This window comes from Cyrtonyx montezumae, unplaced genomic scaffold, assembly GCF_038088225.1.
Source record: "Cyrtonyx montezumae isolate F1298 unplaced genomic scaffold, pur_monq_1.0 scaffold_2, whole genome shotgun sequence".
Taxonomy (NCBI): domain Eukaryota; kingdom Metazoa; phylum Chordata; class Aves; order Galliformes; family Odontophoridae; genus Cyrtonyx; species Cyrtonyx montezumae.
This window is the reverse complement of record NW_027071936.1, coordinates 2,978,748-2,996,696: the sequence shown is the minus strand read 5'-3', so window position 1 is coordinate 2,996,696 and position 17,949 is coordinate 2,978,748. Positions and strand designations below refer to the sequence as shown.

The window sequence follows — 17,949 nt, the reverse complement described above, 5'->3', positions numbered from 1 at the left end:
CATGTTCAGGTCAGGTAACAAACAGCACCAGCCGTGCCATGAGGCCACTGCACTTTCCTCTCACCAAGCGTGGTCAATAAAGCTTGGCAGCCCCAAAAGGCGCTGGTTTGGGGCCTTGGTTCCCTTCCTTCGTGTGCGGGGACAGCTGGTCAGGTCACTGGGGGTCAGCGATGGAAGGAATGGCAACAGGTGGCTTGGCCAAAGCTGCCGTCACCCCATGCAGCTGGTGGGGCTTCAGCTGCCTCTCTGAAGCTGTGAGTTCTCGGGGAGCACATCCCTCGGGACAATCGAGCACTCCTTTCTGGGATTTCGGTCTCTTAAAGGAGTCTCGGGGCTGGCTTCCCAGGCTGCCTGTCGTGCAGCCGTGCTGAGCTCGGCCCTGCTTTGGCTCAAGCCGGGCCCAGCCTGCCGCTCCTGCCGTCACCCCGCTGCTTGGGTCAGGCGGGACAGCGTTAGACCCGGCGCTGCCGGGCTCACACAAAGCGATCCGCCCCGCCCCGGCCCCGCCTCCCCGAGCCAGCAACTTCCCCGTCGCCGAGCCGGGCGCGGAGCCCCTAGCAGCTCGGATGGGAGGCGGCGGCGGAGCTGCCCGCGGGGATGCGGCGGAGCGGGCCGGCGGGTAGAGCGGGAGCGCGGAGCCGCCGGGCGCCTCCATCCCGCCGGGGCTCGGCCGCGGTGTGATCCGGGCGGCGGCGCTGCTGAGCCGAAGCTCCGCCGGGGTCCCCGCGCCGCCTCCCTCCGCTCGCCCCGGGCCGCAGCTCCAGGCCGCGGCCGGCCCTGCTTTCCTCTTCCGAGCCGCCGCCGCGATGGCGTCCTACGTGGATAACAGCTTCCGCCAGGCGGTGATGAAGAACCCGGCGGAGCGGAGCGCTCAGGTAGGCGGCTGCCGGGGTGTGGGGCGCGGGTCTGCCCGCTTTTGGGGGGTGGGGGGGGGAGGCGAAGCGAGGGCGTGCTGCCCGGCTCGGGGCGCTTCCAGCGGGCTCTGATGGGACGCTTAATGAGAGCTGGAAACCGGCACCCCAGTGCGAGCTCCCGGCCCGGTGCTGCTGCAGCTGTCTGCTCGCTAATGGGCTTTGCGCTGATCCCCTCCCTAGCGCGGCCGGAGGAGTTAGTTCGAGTCCTGCTGCCATCTGCCTTATTTCCCGCAGGCTCTTCCCCCGGCAGCTCGTTGCTCTCTGTTTTTTTTTTTAGGAAGAGATGTTTTTGCTGATTATTTTGGCGAGCCTTTCATTGGCTGGCGACGGTTTCAAACTGGGGGCAAAGAGGAAACCTTAAGTTTCGGCCTGCACCCATAAGTCATTCCTCCCGCTGGAGAGACGTCATTGTGGTCGTGTTATTTTTATCCCTGTGCTGGTGGGATGTGTGTGAGAAAACAAAAGCTCGCATGGAAAAACACACGGGCGCCGTGTTTCGCCTGTCTTCCTTACGCACCTTCTTGTCTTCCCGCTATTTTGTTTTCTTCACTTACTTCTGGAACGTGTTTTTGAGCTCTTTTGTCCTTGGTTGACCTTTCCCAATGTCCCTCCGCGATCCCTCGGTGCCCGCTGGAAGTGCTGTGTCCTGGGGAGGCTGGCAGCCGAGTCCCCATGCTGGGACAGTTCAGGGTGGGAGCCTTGCTGTGGTGGTGGTGGGGATGGACACCTCCAGTTGCTCAGGAACCAGTAGGTTAGGTTGTGGGGCCACCAAGCTGAGCTTGGGGAGCCAGTGCTTCCCCATGACAGCTGTGAGCCCGTGCCAGGTGAGGCTGGAGCCTTGTCCCTGCCAGGCCCCGCTCTCTGCAGGGGTAGCTGGAAAGAGCAGTGAACAAGTGAGAACTGGTGCAGTGAGGAAATCATCTGGAAAGCAGGGACAAAGCTGGTGTGAAGGGCACAGAGCTAAATCGGGAACGCCAGGGCTGCATTAACGCGCTAAAACTTCGAGAATCAGCAGACTGAAAGCCTGCTGTGGCAGTTGCCACAGGAAAAGAAACCCACCCTGAAATCCACAGAGCTGACTGGCCAAAATAAGCCACAAATAGATCGGGCTGGTGGGAAATTAGAGTGTGTCATCAGAATCATAGAAAGGCTTAGGTTGGGAGGGACCTTAAAGATCATTGAGCTCCAGCCCCCTGCTAAGAGCCACCCACCAGGGATGGGGCATCTTTAACTATTCTAGGCAGCCTGGTCAAGCACTGGGGGTGCTGGGAACTGGGGATCAGGCATGCTTGCCCAGTGCTGCCAGTGGAAGTGAGCTGGTGGGAGGTGAGGGCCCCCTGCTCCCCCTGACCCGCTGTTTGCAGTCATGCTGTTGGCCAGTCCTCTCGTGCTTGTTTTCCACTCTGGAAGTAGTCTCAGCTTTATCTCGCAGTGGTGTTGGAATTTGAAAGAAATGATAACTGCATTACAGAAATATCACTCATAGCTACAAGTGAAATGAAAACAAACAGACCAAAGAAGGTTTTGTATGAAGACATGAGGACCTTGTTTTTTTCTTGTTCCATGAAAGTGACTTTTTACCGTCTGCTTTCCTCTCCCTGTGTTTTTGTTTTGTACACTGTCTTGTGTAGGTACGTACATTTGGCTTTTGGGATCTCATTAGGTCAAGTCATTGGGAGCTGACAGAGTGCTGAGAAAATAGATATATCGTCTTCGTGTCAGTACAGGAAATAACATGACAGCGGCGTTAGTGTCGTGTGCACTGCCTGCTCGTGTTAACCAACTCACTGGGCTCAGCTTCTCTCAAATAAGGGAGATGTGAGTTTGCATCTGACTCTGTCCTGTGCCAGTTCAGTGCAGTGCCTTCACCTCAGGCTCAGAGCAAGGAGCGGAGTTGTGCATGTTACAACTCAATGCTCCGTTGACTAGAACTCCAAATAGAAAAGAAATGGAAGTATAGCCTGTACTTCAGCACGTCTGTTGTGTAACAATGGCTCTCCTCTTAATTGCTTCATTAAACTATTCATTTTCTCTTTGAAGACTCGAACTGCCAAGTTAATTTAACTACTTTGGGGAATCTAACTTCTAAGTGTTCATAAATTACAAATGGTTTTATGCCCTCGAGCTGTGACTAATAACAATCTACTTCTCTTTTTTCCTCCAAATGTCATCTTATATGAAATTTTATAGCTTCAAGTCCTATCAAAACCGTTTCCTATTAGCTTCGTAGACCACCTCAGAGAGCACGCAGTTGTGTACTGGAGGAGTTTAACCTGAAAAAAAACCCCACAAACCCAAAAGAAGGCTCCTTTTTGTTTGCAGTAAGAGACCCAGTGCTAATCCCTCTCTGCCCTAGCAGCTCATTTGCATGGCATGGTATGCGAGGAGCTCTGTATGTAGGAAGCTCCACATTCTGGCTCACTGTGAAGTCTGCAGGAAGGGCTGCATGTATGCCTTAGATATATGGTTGGTGCTGCGAGCTTCCTTCTGGAAGCTCTTGATGTGCTTCACTCCAGTGGTAGGAAGCCACAGGGGCGTGATGGCACCAGGCTGTCCTAGCAGGTGCTGCTGGTGCCCTGGGCTCAGTGCTGGCATGCTGTCACGTGCCAGAAGGCACCGGAGCAGGATGTCACTGCTGGGCAGATGTTCCCTGTGCCAGTTGCTTGGGAGAAGGAGTGGTTTAATTATAGGATGTACCTTGGCTTTTTCCAAATAATCTTTCAGCTTGCTCTTCAGTGGTGTTATTTTTAACTCGTAGCGTGTTCGTGTGCAACGCCAAGATAAGCCAGAAATGAACATTTCCTCCTGTCTGCAGTGATCTGCAAATAAACAGTGGGGTCATAGCAGATAAGTGCTTCGTGTGCGAGTCCAGCCCAAGAGAAGAGATTCAAGTTTCTCCTGTGTGCCAAATGACAAGAATCACTCTGAAGTAGGAGTGGGCTTTTTCTCATGGTGTTTACTCTTCAGCTACACAGTATTTTGTAACAGAATATCCTATTGAACAAACCTAACCCTACTGGTGGGCCTTCACGTGCCTGGTAACCCCAACTGCAAGCCCTTGCCTAGCTCGCATTCTTTCCTGTGACCTCACTCATCTTGGTCTGTCAGGAAAGTTCAGGAATGTCTGATTCAGAACTTCCACCATAAATTTCCATGCACTTCCTGAAGCTGCGGGCTTGTGCTGTAACACACTGCTCCGCTGTCTGCACGTTCCTGCAGAGAGTCCCTTTACTTCCAGGCCTCTCTGAAGGAGGACACGTTCTCCGTAGCTATTCACGCCTTTGTTGCTGAGAGTTTTGACAACGATAAGAGTGTAGAAGTTGGAATTATTATTTTGCATTAATCCTCCCCCATAGCAGTGCTATTCCTGTGTGTGTGTGTGTTGCTCTCAGCTGTGTGTGCCCACTGCTGAGAGCACCTTCATGTGCATAGCAGAAACAGCTGATTCAAAGCCTCATCCTGAACACGTGCCTGCTTTCTCATTGCATCAGGAGGTCGTGGCTGGGGTTGGCTGTACAAATTCATGCTAACTGGGAGCTTGAAGTTGGGAATTCACAGTTTAGCTTTAGCAGTGGGCACGGTGAATGCTGAGGCTGGCTGGAAGCAAATCCATCACTTGAGCTGCAGAGGCAGAAAGAGCTTAGTTTGTTCTTGCCACGGAAGCAGCGATAGATCAGCGGTGTGTAAGCATTTCCCCAGAATCATGTTTTCCCCCTCAGGAGGGAGGGACATCATTCCATAGTCTGTCGCAGAAAACACTTTGTACCTGTGGAGGGGGGAGAAAAGAAGATTTAAATGTTTTCTCGGAAGATGTGTTGTGTATTTTACACCAATTACAGGGGAGATTAGCTAAGGTATTTTGAAGGCAGCTACTGCTTTTTCAGTTCTAGGGCTTTAGAACTTTACACTTTATTAATGAGTGGTCTCTACTCATTCATTCTGATGAATCCCTGATTTGATTTTCATTTTGATTTTTTTTTTTCCCTGAGTCAAGGTGCTGCTCCTTGATCTATTGCTGTCTTTCAAGAACAACCGTATGTACGCTGAACGGACGGTACAAGAATTCTGACTTCCTCATTGAGGGCTTCATGAGAAAATGTATTTTGGCTTGTGCCTCGGGAACTTTCCCACAGTAGGAGATCTAATTTTTGCAAGGTATTGTTTGGGAATTCAAAAGGAGCACTGGCAGAAAGATAGCTCCACAAAGAGCCTTTGTGAGAGGCAGCCCAGCCTGCGCGCTGCCGCCAGTGTCGCACATTTAATTTGCTGGGTATATCTGGTGTGAAAGGATGCATTTTAGTAAGCCTCAGAGTGGAAGTGGTGCTCCACTTTGCTGCTGCTGAACTTTGTGGAGTTGGCCACTTCTCCTGAAAACAAGGAGGGAGGGGAGCTCTGTTGCAGAGCTTTCCTTACGGCTTTGTTTTGGGGTTGAGATAAGCTGTTTAGTCTCCGTGCAGCTCTGTTATGCACATATATCTGTAGATACATTCCTTTGTGTGCCTCCCTATTGTCTGACTGGAATAAAAGTGATTTAATATCTGGTTTTCAGCAGTTCTGAGGGATTCTGACTAACAACAATGAGCAGTATATATATCATTAAAACACTGGAGGTAAAAGATGAAGTTTAAATATTTCAGTGGTTGTGGGGGGAAAAAAAAAGTGCCTTTATTTTTCATCGCTGATAAAGCAAAGTAGTTTTTCTGTATTAATAATTTTCTGGATAACTAGATTTCCCTATTTTTCCCTTATTTTTTTTGGAATGCCCTTGTGTCACCGTCTGTATTTTATTTCTTGGTGGGAACATTACTAGTAGGCTTTTCAGTTTGACATTAGTCATTCAGGCTTCACGTCCTACTAACCAAAAAATAAATAAATACATAGGGAAGTGAGGATGTTATGTGAATGTGGTTTGTAAGCAGTCAATGGAGATCTGAGGCTGTACCACCAATACAGTTGGAAGAGCCTTCTGTTTGAGACTGGGCTTATTGAAGCAGGAGGTGGGATGCTTTATGGTGTGTTGTATTTTTTCCTAGCGGTAAAGCTTGTTTAGGGGCTTTGTTTCTCATGCCCGTGTCTTCTGCTGCCTCGTTTGTGCTGATCTGCCTGTTTGTGAGGCCAGAATATAAACAGGATAAGTGATACAATCTTGTTAGTTGAACAAAAGAGAAATGACTTACTCCAAGAGGTAGGGTGTAGCTTTTCCTTACTGAGATCTGGGTGGTGCAGTAGTGTGGTTTAGATTCCAGCTCCAAATGTTGCTGTTGATGCAAGTGGAAGATGTGAAAGCTTGCGTTGTAAAGTGGAGAGTACATGCTTATGGCTGTGTGTAGGAACTTCTGAACAGACTAACCTCCAGAGTGTACAGGGCTCTGCTTTCAGACACTTTCTTCAGGTATATTACAAGAATAATGATGATAAAAAAAAGGAATATTACAGGAGTATGTATTCTGGATGTCTCCGCGGTGGGGCAGCCAAGGTCATGTTGGCTGGGACTCTGAGCACCTGATGGAGCCATAGGTGTCCCTGTTCATCGCGGGGAGGTTGGACTAGATGGCATTTAAGGGTCCTTTCCAACTCAAATGATTCCAAAATCAGAATGTTTCTTGAGCTAATGATGCATATATGCAAGGTAGTTCTTGAAAGAGCTGCTTCTGTCTTTATGTGCCCTACTGGAGGTTACCCTCAGAGGAAACCTTTGTGAGAGCTCTCTGTTTTGCAGGTGTTTATTACTGTGTAGCAATGGTAAGAATCTCGGTTAGCAACACTATCTTTGTGTACCTGCATTGAGTGAGTAACATGCTAATGCCTGATAGGCTTTGTGTGCCTGATACTGACTCTTGTCTGTGTTTGCATTGCTCTGTTGCAGGCAGCTGAGAAGTGGATGCTGGGGGCTCTTTCTGAGGGAAACAAAAGGTGTAAAGGCACCCTACTTAGTTGCCGTATGTGTTGAGTGACATGCACGCTTTTCTGTTTCTTACCTGTTGGGGCATACCTTCAATACAGACCCTACAGTATTTCTGTTTGCCATTGAGATAAGTGCTTCATCCTGTTGGGAACCCATCCCTTCACCTTCTGTTGCGTCGATGTATGGTGGCCCTTGGTGTCTCTGGGGTTTTGGATGCCTGGTGCTGCTGAAGCGTGCGGTGTTGCTGAGATGTCTGATGTTGTGGGGCTTCCTCCAACCCCATCAAGACCCTGTTGGTCTTGACCTGAGTAGTGATTTCCTGGTGAGGGTGGCTAACGAGTGGCCGCTTCCCGCTGGCAGTAGTAAATGGCCCATTGATTGAAGTTGCATTAGGACCGTGCCTTTGTAAAATATTCATTCAGCTTGTGGATAACATACAGGTTGAGGGTACAGGGAAGCACAGTTTGATTGGATTGCTTCCTCTTTGGCTGTAGTCTCAAAGGAATAAGTGGCAAATGTATCTTAAAAATATGTTTTATTCTTTATTGGTGCAGTGGCTAAGAATGTTCTGGAATTATGTTCCCGGGTAGTGAGTACTCAGTAAGGACTGTGTAAAGCAGTTTACGCTCTGAATTACAGAAAGATAATTATGAAGGTGTCTGTCTGAGTTGCATTTCGCCTTCTCTGTCGATGTGTGTTGATTGCTTCTAGGTGCTGCACCAAATCTGTTGGAGAATCACGTCTGTGAGCACCCTGCTCTGAGAACCGAGCATCTCTTCCTGTGCGATGCAGGTGTGGAGCTGCATGCTGACCAGGAAGGCTGTAGTGAGGGTAAAGGCATTTCCAGCCTCGTTGCACTGCTCTGTGACTGCTGGGAGCTGCTAATTACGGCTGATGTCTTGTTTTAATTTGTGATGATTTACTTGGACGATGCCAGCTCCTTGGTCACAGGCTGCTCGATGGCTGTCAGATGGCAACACAGCTCAAGCTCGGCTGTTAAAAATGATTTGAGGCAGCAATGCTGGGGAAAGAGTAATTGCTGCAGAGGTTTTCAGAGGGGGAGGAGAGGAGTTTATTGCCTCTCTGTTGTGTCTGAGGCAGCCGTCTGTTTTAGTGCTGCTGGCTCTTATTCTGCTAGACATGGCGCTGATGGATAGCTGCTCTCCATTGCTCCTAAATCCTCTTGAAGCTTGCAAGACTTTTATTTAGGACAGCTCTTAGCAAAGACTCTGTTCAGTAGCTGAACAGTACCTAGACAGCTGGATATTTGGGGAAAATAGTGGTTATGTGCTGGTGTACAGAAATGCTTTGTTAGCTTTGTAGAGCAGCATTTAGTAGCGAAAGGAGCAGAGAATCCTGAGGTGTGCAGCAGCATGTGCTGCAGGTCTGCGAGGGAAGATGGTGTGTTTCTGAATGCTCAGGTGGAGCATGAATCCTTCTTCCATTTCTGCCTTCTCTTACTCTTTGTACCTAAATTTGTGCCACAGTTTAATCTCTGCCCTAATAATTCAATGGCTTCTCGTTCTTCCCTTTTTAAACCCCTGTTGGTAGTTGTACCTTGAAGTAACTGCCTCCGGTATTTTTCTTATTAGAGCACTTAGAGAGACACTTTGGTGGTCTTGGCTTATGCTTTCATTCGTGTATATTAATTTTGGAGTGGGAAGAAATTGCCTCTTTACTTAAAGCATTCTGCAGAGTATGTTATAGAAAATATTGTCTGCTTGTAGGAGAAACGTAGAAGTCCCCCAGTACCTCCTCATTTGAATTGGCATATGCTAGACTGTGTAGGGTTCATGAACTGACTTTGCTTTTTAAGGTCTAACGGTCTTAGGTGAGTGAACGTTCTACGTGAATGCAAAAGAAATGAACTTTTCATGCAGTCTGTCTTAGCTGGACGGTAAATGAACATTCAGCTGTGACGAAAGTAGCACAGTTTGCAGAGACACGACCTAAATAAACCCAGGCAGGCTTGCTGTTGACATTGGCCCACATCTCAGCACAGGAGTTCCCTTACTGGGTCTCTTAAACAAAGGGGGTTTGTTTGGCACAGGTGTTCCGATGGCTGCCCTGGCCTTTAGAAATGCTTCTTAGGTGAAGTAGTACTTCACTGTAGGTAGTTTCATAAGGCATCTTGGTTTATTGCATATATTTGTTTCAATTTTATTTCCCCTCAAAAAAGCCATCTTGGCAGTGGCTTCACGACGCTTACTCCTCCTTACGCCACTGTTTATTTTTAGAAGGTGCTTGTCACAATTGGACAGGCCGGCATGCAGCTGACACCTCTGCAGCCAGACAGCTGCTAAAATGCAGTCCCCAGGATGGCTTTTTAAACTGCATGTAATGAATTAATGCCTACCCTGGCCGTTCCAGGGTGCTCTTAGTTGCAGTAGGAAATACGCAGCTTGAACTTGGCAGCTCTGCCGAATCTGTCAAAGGGTGGCAACAATTGAGAGGCACTTATTAAATATTGAAACTATACTATAAGTGCAGTTAGTGTGGTAGAATGAGCATGAGAGTACCTTGTGAGTTGTGTGAGCACGTGGATAGGCTTGCATTTAATCTACTGAGAATAGCAAAAGATGATTCTAAATCAGTTTGTTGTAAGTGGAGCTAGGAGGTGATGGAGGTGGCTGTGCCAGCATCTAATGCTGGCGAGGCTACAACATTGCTTTAGGAAGGAGGTACCCAATTTTAAAAGAAAAATGAAAATCCCGCTTTGTGCAAGTGCTATGTGATATCTCACTCGATTTCTTTCTCATTTCTTCTATTTATGGATGTCTTGTTTTGGATTTATCTGAAAGCTAAGGTCAGGAAGTGCTTTCCTCCCAGAAATGCTACTTGTTGTGGGTTTCTGGCATGTCCTCTCCCTGCTCCTTCCCGAGAGGAACTGTACGGAAAGTATTTTTCCACAGTGAAGCACAGCTCCTCAGCTCTGCAGATTTCAGGCTCTGCTGACTGTGGCTTATGTTGCTTTGCTTCCAAAAACAGTACAGTTTTTTTCATCATCTCTTGGTGTCCACATCAGTTATACAAGGGATTAAAATGCAAGAGACGCTAAGTGCTTTAATGGAAAGCATTACAGCTTTGAACAGTGTCCACGTGTGGGTTGGGGTGTGGGGGCATGGGAACTTGGACTCGGTCCTGTTTGGCAGGGCTCGTTTCCCACGTGCAGTTTCAGACCATTGAATCATAGAACGTCTCAGGCTGGTAGGGACCTCCAAGTCCAGCCAGCCCCAACCCATGTTGTGGGCAGGGCTGCCCCCCCCCAGCTCAGCTGCCCAGGGTCCCATCCAGCGTGGCCTTGGGCCCCTTCAGAGATGGGGCACCCACAGCATTCTGGGCAGCTGTGCCAGGGCCTCACCACCCCTCTGAGAAAAGAATTTCCTCCTAAGGTCTAACCTAAATCTCTCCTCTTTTAGTTAAACCGTCCCCTCCCCCCATCATGTCCCATCCCTATCAGACAGTGTAAAAGTTAGTTTCCCTCCTGTTTTTAAGCTCCCTTTAAGTACTGGAAGGTCGTAACGACTTAATTTTAGACTGGAATGTGTATGAAGTGGGGGAAATGCTCGGCCATTCTGTATCCTTCCACCAACTATTTAGGAGCATGGTCTTGGTACCAACGTTGCTTTGTCTCTCCCGTCTTGGAGGGGACGAGAATACAAAGCCCAAGGTCATGAAATGCATAAGGCCTTTTGCTAATGCAAGAGTAGGAAGAAGTTTCCCCCATCCCACGTACAAACAAAAGACATTGTCTTCAGCTAGTCCTGAGAGAGCGTGCTAACTCTGAGGGCAGTGAAGATGTGGGATAAAAGTGCAACGAATGCTGTAGACGAAATAACTGCTCCTGTGGTGGCTGGATTTCAGTGCTAGGTCTTAAATGCTGAGCTCATTTCTCGCACAGCACTGCTTAGTCATTCAAGCTTGTGCTGTTCTGCTCGTCCAGCACGGACTGAACTTGTGCATTTCTAGTATGACCGCGTGAGGCAATTAGAAGTACTCTTGAGGAATAGGTACTTCTCTAAGGAATTTAAAAGTAGTAAGCTATAGTTAAAGTCAAAATTAAAAATCTTTAAGTAAGCAAAGGCCCTGCTGCCAAGCTGTCCTGTCGTGGTCGCTATGTACTCCCTGAGTGATGAGCAGTAACTCCTCCTGTTTGTGACTGTGTTATCTGCAGTGGCTGCTCGGCCCTTCAGCTTGGTTTTGTATTGTTCTGTTCTTCCATGTGCAGTAAACTTGTGTTTGAAAATCAGGACTGCCAGCAGCAGTGGAACTTCTTGTGAGCTTCAGGTACTTGGCTGCTCTGTGACTGTTTGTAATGGGCCTGATTTGTGTTTAGTATTGTTAACTTCCAGGAGGCTTTGCAACCTGTTGCCCTTGTTTCGAGAAAAGAAATCTGTGAGTTTAGTTGTTGCTAGCTGACAACCTCAATCTCTCAGTTTTGGCCGGACTGATTAAAATTTACTCCAGCAGACATCATGGTGTTAAGGAAGTACTGTGAACAAAGCAATTTTCTACATTCACCCTCTTTCTGGCCTTTTTGTTGCCCCGTTGGCTGCGTTACCAATTTTGCATTCTGTATTTAAATAAAAGATGAGATTAAAAACAAATGCTAGGGCTCAGCAGGCGTGTGAGCTGCTCCCTTTTCCGTGCGGTCTGCAGAGGTCAGGGAGCTGTGTAGTTGAAAACTTCACGTTTTATTTCCTCCTCTTAAATATTCACCACAGTAACAAGGCTGATTCATTATTTTTCTCCTTTCCTTAATTGCTAACCCAGTAAAATAACAGGGACTTACAATTAAGACAAAAATACAGCCTCCCTCAAACCTTACTAACGCCTATGCCTCGTTTTCCAGCTGTGAAATACAGAAGGCTGGTAAGCACCTTTTCAGGCTGTCTGGTGTTGGAAGCTGACCTTGAAGCTTGACTGAAGCCTTGAAGTCAGACTGCATGCAGAAATGAGCAGTTCTGCACTCAGATTAATGAGCAGACCTAGCAGCAGTGAAGTGAGGTGAGAGGCCACGCGTTGAGTGTTGAAGATGATGTTTTTCGCGTTTACTTTCACTCACTTCGTATCCTAGTTTGGTGTCTACACGCTCTCTGAAATGTCAGGATGAATTACCTTAAGATAGATGCGTGATTTGTGTCCAGGAGATAAAGTAGTGACTGTAAGTAGCTGGAGGAACAGGAGCCTGTCGTTTGTAGAGCAGCGGGTTCCCGCAGCCAGGGATGGAGCTGCGGGCCGCACCATGGTGTTGGGCAGCAGGATGCTGAGGTTGAGTCATTTGAGCAAACTCCAGGGAATTAATTCAGCAGTTTACTTAATCTTCTCAGAAGAACTGTTAAGAACTGAAAGATGATTCCCTGCAATTAAAAAACAACAAAAAAATTGAGACCACCTGTTAATCGTAAGATTGCCTTTTGATCCTAGGTAGATACAGAAAATGGAGGGAGAAACTTCCAGGCAGGGGCAAGATAAGGACCTGATGAAAAGCCAGGTAAAGAACAATCGGTCTCTGAGAGTCCCCTAGTTAGAAAAAAACTGGGAGTTTTTTCCATCCGCTCATTTTAGTGCTTATTCTCAGCTCTTCCTATCCTCTTCAGTTGCAGTCTTTTCTTTGTGAGGATCTCTATTTCTGATCCTTTTGTGCTGCCAGGATTCAGCTTTGTAAAATTCTGAAGCTATTCACTTTGGTAATGAACAATGCAAGGAAAAATGCTTTAGGGATAAAGAGGAATTCAGTCTGTCATAATTGCTAAATTGTACTTGCTGCTTATGAGATGCCTTCCCCAGCCTCAAGAAATGCTTCTCTTGCAAATCCCATACAGTATCAAAATCTGAAGGATGAGATAGTGATTGCGCTGACATCTATTTGCATGATGAATTAAAAAAAGAAAGCAAGCCCACACTGGTTTTTTTTTTTTTGTCTTGTTACTTATAAAGTTTCTATTCAATCAGTAGTCTCAGTGGATTACATTTGCTTTTTATTAAAAAACGAAGTCCCCAGTAATAACAACACGATACTGGAATGACACACATTAGAAATGGTTTCTGACTTTTCGTATATTAAAAAATTCTATTCAAACATCTGTTTATACTTGTGTGAAATCAAGAGAATTTATTTGCTGTTCTGTGGAGTATATGTGGTTTCTTTCTAGTTTGCATTAAGAATAAGTGACTTACTGCAACTGAAGCTAACTTAGCTACACTTAAGTTTTATTCACTGATAGCTCAAAATGATTGAAGTGGGAATATGCTTTAAATATTCAACTGTGGGACATTTTTGTTTCTTCTGATGTCGTCTTTTTCTAGCTCATGTATTATGTTTCCTCTTGGAATAGATATAAGAGTTCTTAGCTATCCTTGGTTCAAACAAGCGTGAAATAAAACTCAGGCGTGTTGTGTAGGTCTGTACAATTCCATACGTGAGTGTAAAAAGCATGTTCTTTCCTAACTGGTATTTCATACGTGGCATTGTGGGTTGAAATAAGGCATCTCTTATATATTGCATCCAGAGTGAACTTGCTGTGGGATTCTGGAAAAGCTGGCTTTCTATGCAATTTTGAGAAATCAGCTCCTTGTTTGGCACTTCGCTCAGGACTAGTGGGAAGAGCTGTGGATCTGGATACTAAGAAATGCTTTTTGTTTTATTCAGTGTAAAGTGAGGGTGAAGAAGTATGTTTTTATGCATGAGAGGGAATATTTTAGCAACGAGCTGTTTTGCCCTCTGTTGCCATTAAAGCTGGAAGAGCGGGTGAAGGACCGGAGTGCTCTTTTTTTTCCATCCAATTTAACTTCTTGCAAATGAACCCTCAGGGATTTATTTTTGTGTCCAGCTCCTTTGAGTGTCCCTGGAGGTTGCTTGTGCTTCCAATGACAGCCATCTAGAAGGAACTTTCTGTTGGTTCTGCATGACAACTGCAGTGCTCTTCGGTAATTGCTACCCCGTGGACGGCCGAGAGGCATTGCCTGCTTAACAAGGCATGTCTTAAGGCTTTGCTCTCTTCTGTTGGTTGGACTGGCATTGGCTGCAGGGACTTGCTAGCCCCTAGCCCCTGTAGAGTCACTTAAATGAGTGGAGCTGCTAAGGAGTCAATTTTAAAACACCATTCTCTCTTGTCTTTTTGCCACCCACGTGCTCCTACTTCTAACACTCCCTTGAAAAAATGATTTGGCATATCTTCTTGTTCAAGGATGGCAAATGCTGTTTCTAATGTCCTGCAGTACAGCTTACTATGTGACGAAGGATCACGGAGTCCTCAGCAGCTGATGCAGTTGCATGTATATCTGCACATGGGTTCTGGGGCCTCTGTGGTTAGCCCATCAGAACGCTCCAGACTGTGATGGGGGCTGTATGGGAACTGTTGAATCAGGGCCTGAACCACTGACGGATCACCTGAGGTGAGCACTGAGTCAGCTGTAGGAGCACAGGTAAAGGCAATGCACCTGTGTGACCAGAAGGGGTGGAGTCTGACTGCACCTCTCCCAGACCCCATTTAAGGGCTGACCACCAGTGAGGAAGGGTCTCTTGTTGGAGATCCCTCTTTTGTGGAGTTTCCCCCTTGGAGCCTCAATCCTTGGAGATGGGTGTGTGTTTCTCTTTATGTAGATCGCCAGGTGCAACTGCTTAAGAACAGTGCAGGCAACAATTACTCCCGCAGAACTTGGAAACAGTATCTGTAAGTATTCAGAAATGTTAATAGCCTTCAGCCCGCAAGTCCAGGCAGTTTCTTAGGGTTGTTGAAAATGCTAAATGATGAAGTGCAGGGATGTTCACCAGGAATAATCTAACAGCCAAGTAGATGCTTTGTGTGACAGCTTTGACGTGCGGCTGAACTTATTTCTGTCTGCCCTCCGTTCCTATCCAGGTAGAAATGTCTTTTCAGTGCACTCAGATTCTAGCAGCTATTTGATCTGAACGTATTGACACAATCGTTCGTGCACTGACTTAAGGGAACGTAGTGCCATAATAAGTTGCATACTGTACTGCAGCTGTGGGATTTTCTCAAGTCTGTGTTGGCATTCTCTCAAGAAGGTAACGTCTGTGATGCCTTCCTGTGCGGTAGTACACGCGTAACCAATGCTCTGTTCAATTTTTAACCAGCAGAAATGCTTTTGATCATTGTATATCACAAAATACTCAATTTGTTCTGAGGAGTGACACATATTGTACTAGCAGAGCTGCTTTTGCAGATGTCTCCACTTGTGTCAGCTAGCTTTGACTGCCTTTGTAGGCTTTTTTTTCTATAAAACTGTCTGGAGAGGGAGTGTAGGAGTGATAATAGCAGCTTTCATTTTCATGAAATTTAGTGAAGTGTTTGCAGTCTCCTCGATATCTTCCTGTACAAGTATTACCTCACCAATGAATTCTGCAACTGTTAAGCTAACTGATCTGCAGGTGTTCCTGAATTTTTGGATGTCTGTGATGTTGATGGATGTGTCTCATCTCACAGTGCTTCTATTTATAAGAGGTACCAAGAGAAACTGAAGCAGCCTTCTATTTTCCAATACATTACAAAAATATGGTGTGGCTGGTTTGAAACATTATTTTTTTTCTTTTTTTTTCTCTTTTGAGAATAAAAAGAGAGGAGAATATTGAGATGATGAATATTGCTGTATGAAACGTGAAGCTATTAGGCAAGCTGGCTGAAGGGTTGAACTGCTCACTGTACTTCGTATTTAAGGGGATGTGCTGGAGCGTGGGATGGTTAGATATTACAGATGTAATAGATGGATATAGATATTACAATGTAATGCATGAGGTGAAACTTAAGTTGCACAAAGGAAGGAAGCAAGTGCACTTTAAGATCTCAGTTTACTCTGAATTTCTTTATTTTTTTATTTTTTTACAGAAAAGCTTAGTCTCTTTATTTCCACATGGAAACACAACCTAATGCCTCCAAATCCTCCCAGCTTTCTATTGTCATTAGAAATAGTGTATATATGCTCCTTGAGATCTAAGATAGCCAGACAATGTTTGTAGCCAAAAATGATTGTGATGTTGAGAGTAGGATCTGGGTTTGTGGTTGGGATGCTATTGTTCTCTTAAAGTCTGCTGTATGCCTTGGGTGGGGGAAATGAAAACCATAGCATAATGTTCATAAATATGTTTTTAAAAGAAATCCCTCTGCATTTCTGATACCAAACTCTAGTGTGGAGAGACATATTTTGTAGTCTGGAAACAAAACTGTTGCCATCATGGCTGAACAGTAGTTTCTGAGGCAATGCTTGTTGGGTAAATTATAGTGGCAAAAAATAGACTTCTAGTAGTGTGCAACTGCTTTCTTTCTCAAAGCTGCATTATTGCACGTAGGAGGCCTCTCTATTTAATTAAACCTTGCTCTGTAAACAGAAGAAAAAGTTCCCATTTCTTCTACTCAATTGATAATTCTTTTTTATAACCTTCGAAAACTGTAATCCCAAATTTGACAGTAAAACTGACAGTATTTTTTACATGTCAGTCCGTTTTTAACATCTGAAGTTAAGGAGTGACTTCTTTAAGTAGTCATAACCTAGATTTAGCAGATTTAGAAGTGAATCATTTTAACACTTCTGACAGCCTGCATTTAGCAGCACGTGTCATGCATAGCAAAGAGCCAGCAGTGAGCAGATGAGTGGTCCGTCAGCAGCTGCCAGGAGCGTAGCTGGTTTAAGCCATAGCTATTAGTCAGTTCTGCCATGAGCAGGATGAAAATGTGTCAGATGCCTTTAGGGCATTGGGGGGGTCAATTCCTTTACAAAGCAGAAAAATACACTTTATGTGGAATCATAGAATCACAAGGTTGGAAAGGACCTTCATCCACCCATTCCCACTGCTGCCACAAGCTGCTAAACCGTATCTCGTAGCTCCTCATCCAGACTGTGCCAGGGATGGCCATCCACCACCTCCCTGCGCAGGCCATCCCGGTGCCTGACCTCTCACTGAGTGTTTTTCTTCATGTCTAATCTAAACCTCCTCTGCTACAACTTGTGGCCATTTCCTCGGGTCCTGCTTGTTGCCTGGGAGAAGAGGATGAACCCCTTCTCATTGCAACCTCCCTTGAGGACGTTGGAAGAGGCCTCTTAAGATCTACTCTATCACCACTGTGCCCGTATGTGCCACATCTACACAGATGTGTTGGGCAAAAGCTCTACGAAGAGCCACAACCATTTCCCTCAGCTTATGGGAGCTGGAATATTTGCCTGAAAGCTACCAGGAACATTCACCCAATGCAGACCTTTGAATTTTTAAATACATTTCATGGGTATTGATGATACTGCTTTTGTACCCAATCTTTTTCTAAAATGTATTCTTAGTGTGAAAATAAATCTTACCACAAGTATTTGTAAAATTCTGCTAATTTGGCAGGAAACAAGTCAGTTTCCCCATTATTCCTGTAGTGTCTTGAAAGCTGTTGACGAAAAGACAGGCTTACATGTTTCTCATGTTTGTAAAGATAACTGGGCACATTTGATAAATAAAAATCCCTTTATCTTACGTATTGTCATGGTCTCAGCATTTCTGCTGCTGTGTATAGCTCTGTCATAGCGTGAGAGAAAAATGACTTGGCAACAGTGAAATGAGAAGGATAGCCATGTCTTCAGTGAGATGTAGTTTCATTAGATGTCCACGGAGGTGAATTTACATCTACTTTGAGGTAAGAAGCTAAAAAATGGAATCTCAGGGCTAGTGGAAATGCTGACCCTGTTTCTGAGAGAAGAGGCTACTATTAGTGATTAGAACTACTGCTTTCTTTGGGAATTACTGGGAGTGGTACAAAAATGACCTATTTCAGAACAGTGTCTTTTGAGGCATTCTTAACCTTGTGCAGATTCCTGTTTTGGCTGCAACAGTGGCTGGAGGGGAATCTTAACGAAGGAGAATCTTAAATTAGCACCAAAGCATGCGACAAGGCATGTTATTGGTATTTCTCTTAGTCCTGACCCCCCTCATGTTTTTTACATTCCACTTAGCAATTATGCTGTCAAGGATACTAGCTGATGGACAGCTATACTTTGCATATTGGACAAGTGAATGCCTGGAACAAAACAGCCTCTGCGGATTTGAAAAAGGGTCTGATTTGTATGGGATGGAATACACGTGATTTTATGTACGATTCAATTAAAAAAGTAATGCCAATTCACATGTGCAGT

At 45.8% G+C, this 17,949-nt stretch overlaps 1 protein-coding gene across 6 annotated transcripts in view; it reads left to right on the top strand.

Annotated features, from left to right (window-relative positions):
* Positions 1 to 554: 554 nt before the first annotated feature.
* RAPGEF2 (Rap guanine nucleotide exchange factor 2) overlaps positions 555 to 17,949 on the top strand; it is a 146,000-nt gene continuing 128,605 nt past the window's right edge. For 4 of the 6 annotated variants that reach the window (XM_065736226.1, XM_065736225.1, XM_065736227.1 and 1 more), the window contains exon 1: positions 557 to 875. In XM_065736226.1, the coding sequence (XP_065592298.1) occupies positions 807 to 875 (69 nt within the window). In that variant the 5' untranslated portion in view covers positions 557 to 806. Of the gene's footprint in view, positions 876 to 5,061; positions 5,070 to 17,949 lie in introns of those variants that run through there. The other 2 variants (XM_065736230.1, XM_065736228.1) reach the window with 2 other exon arrangements.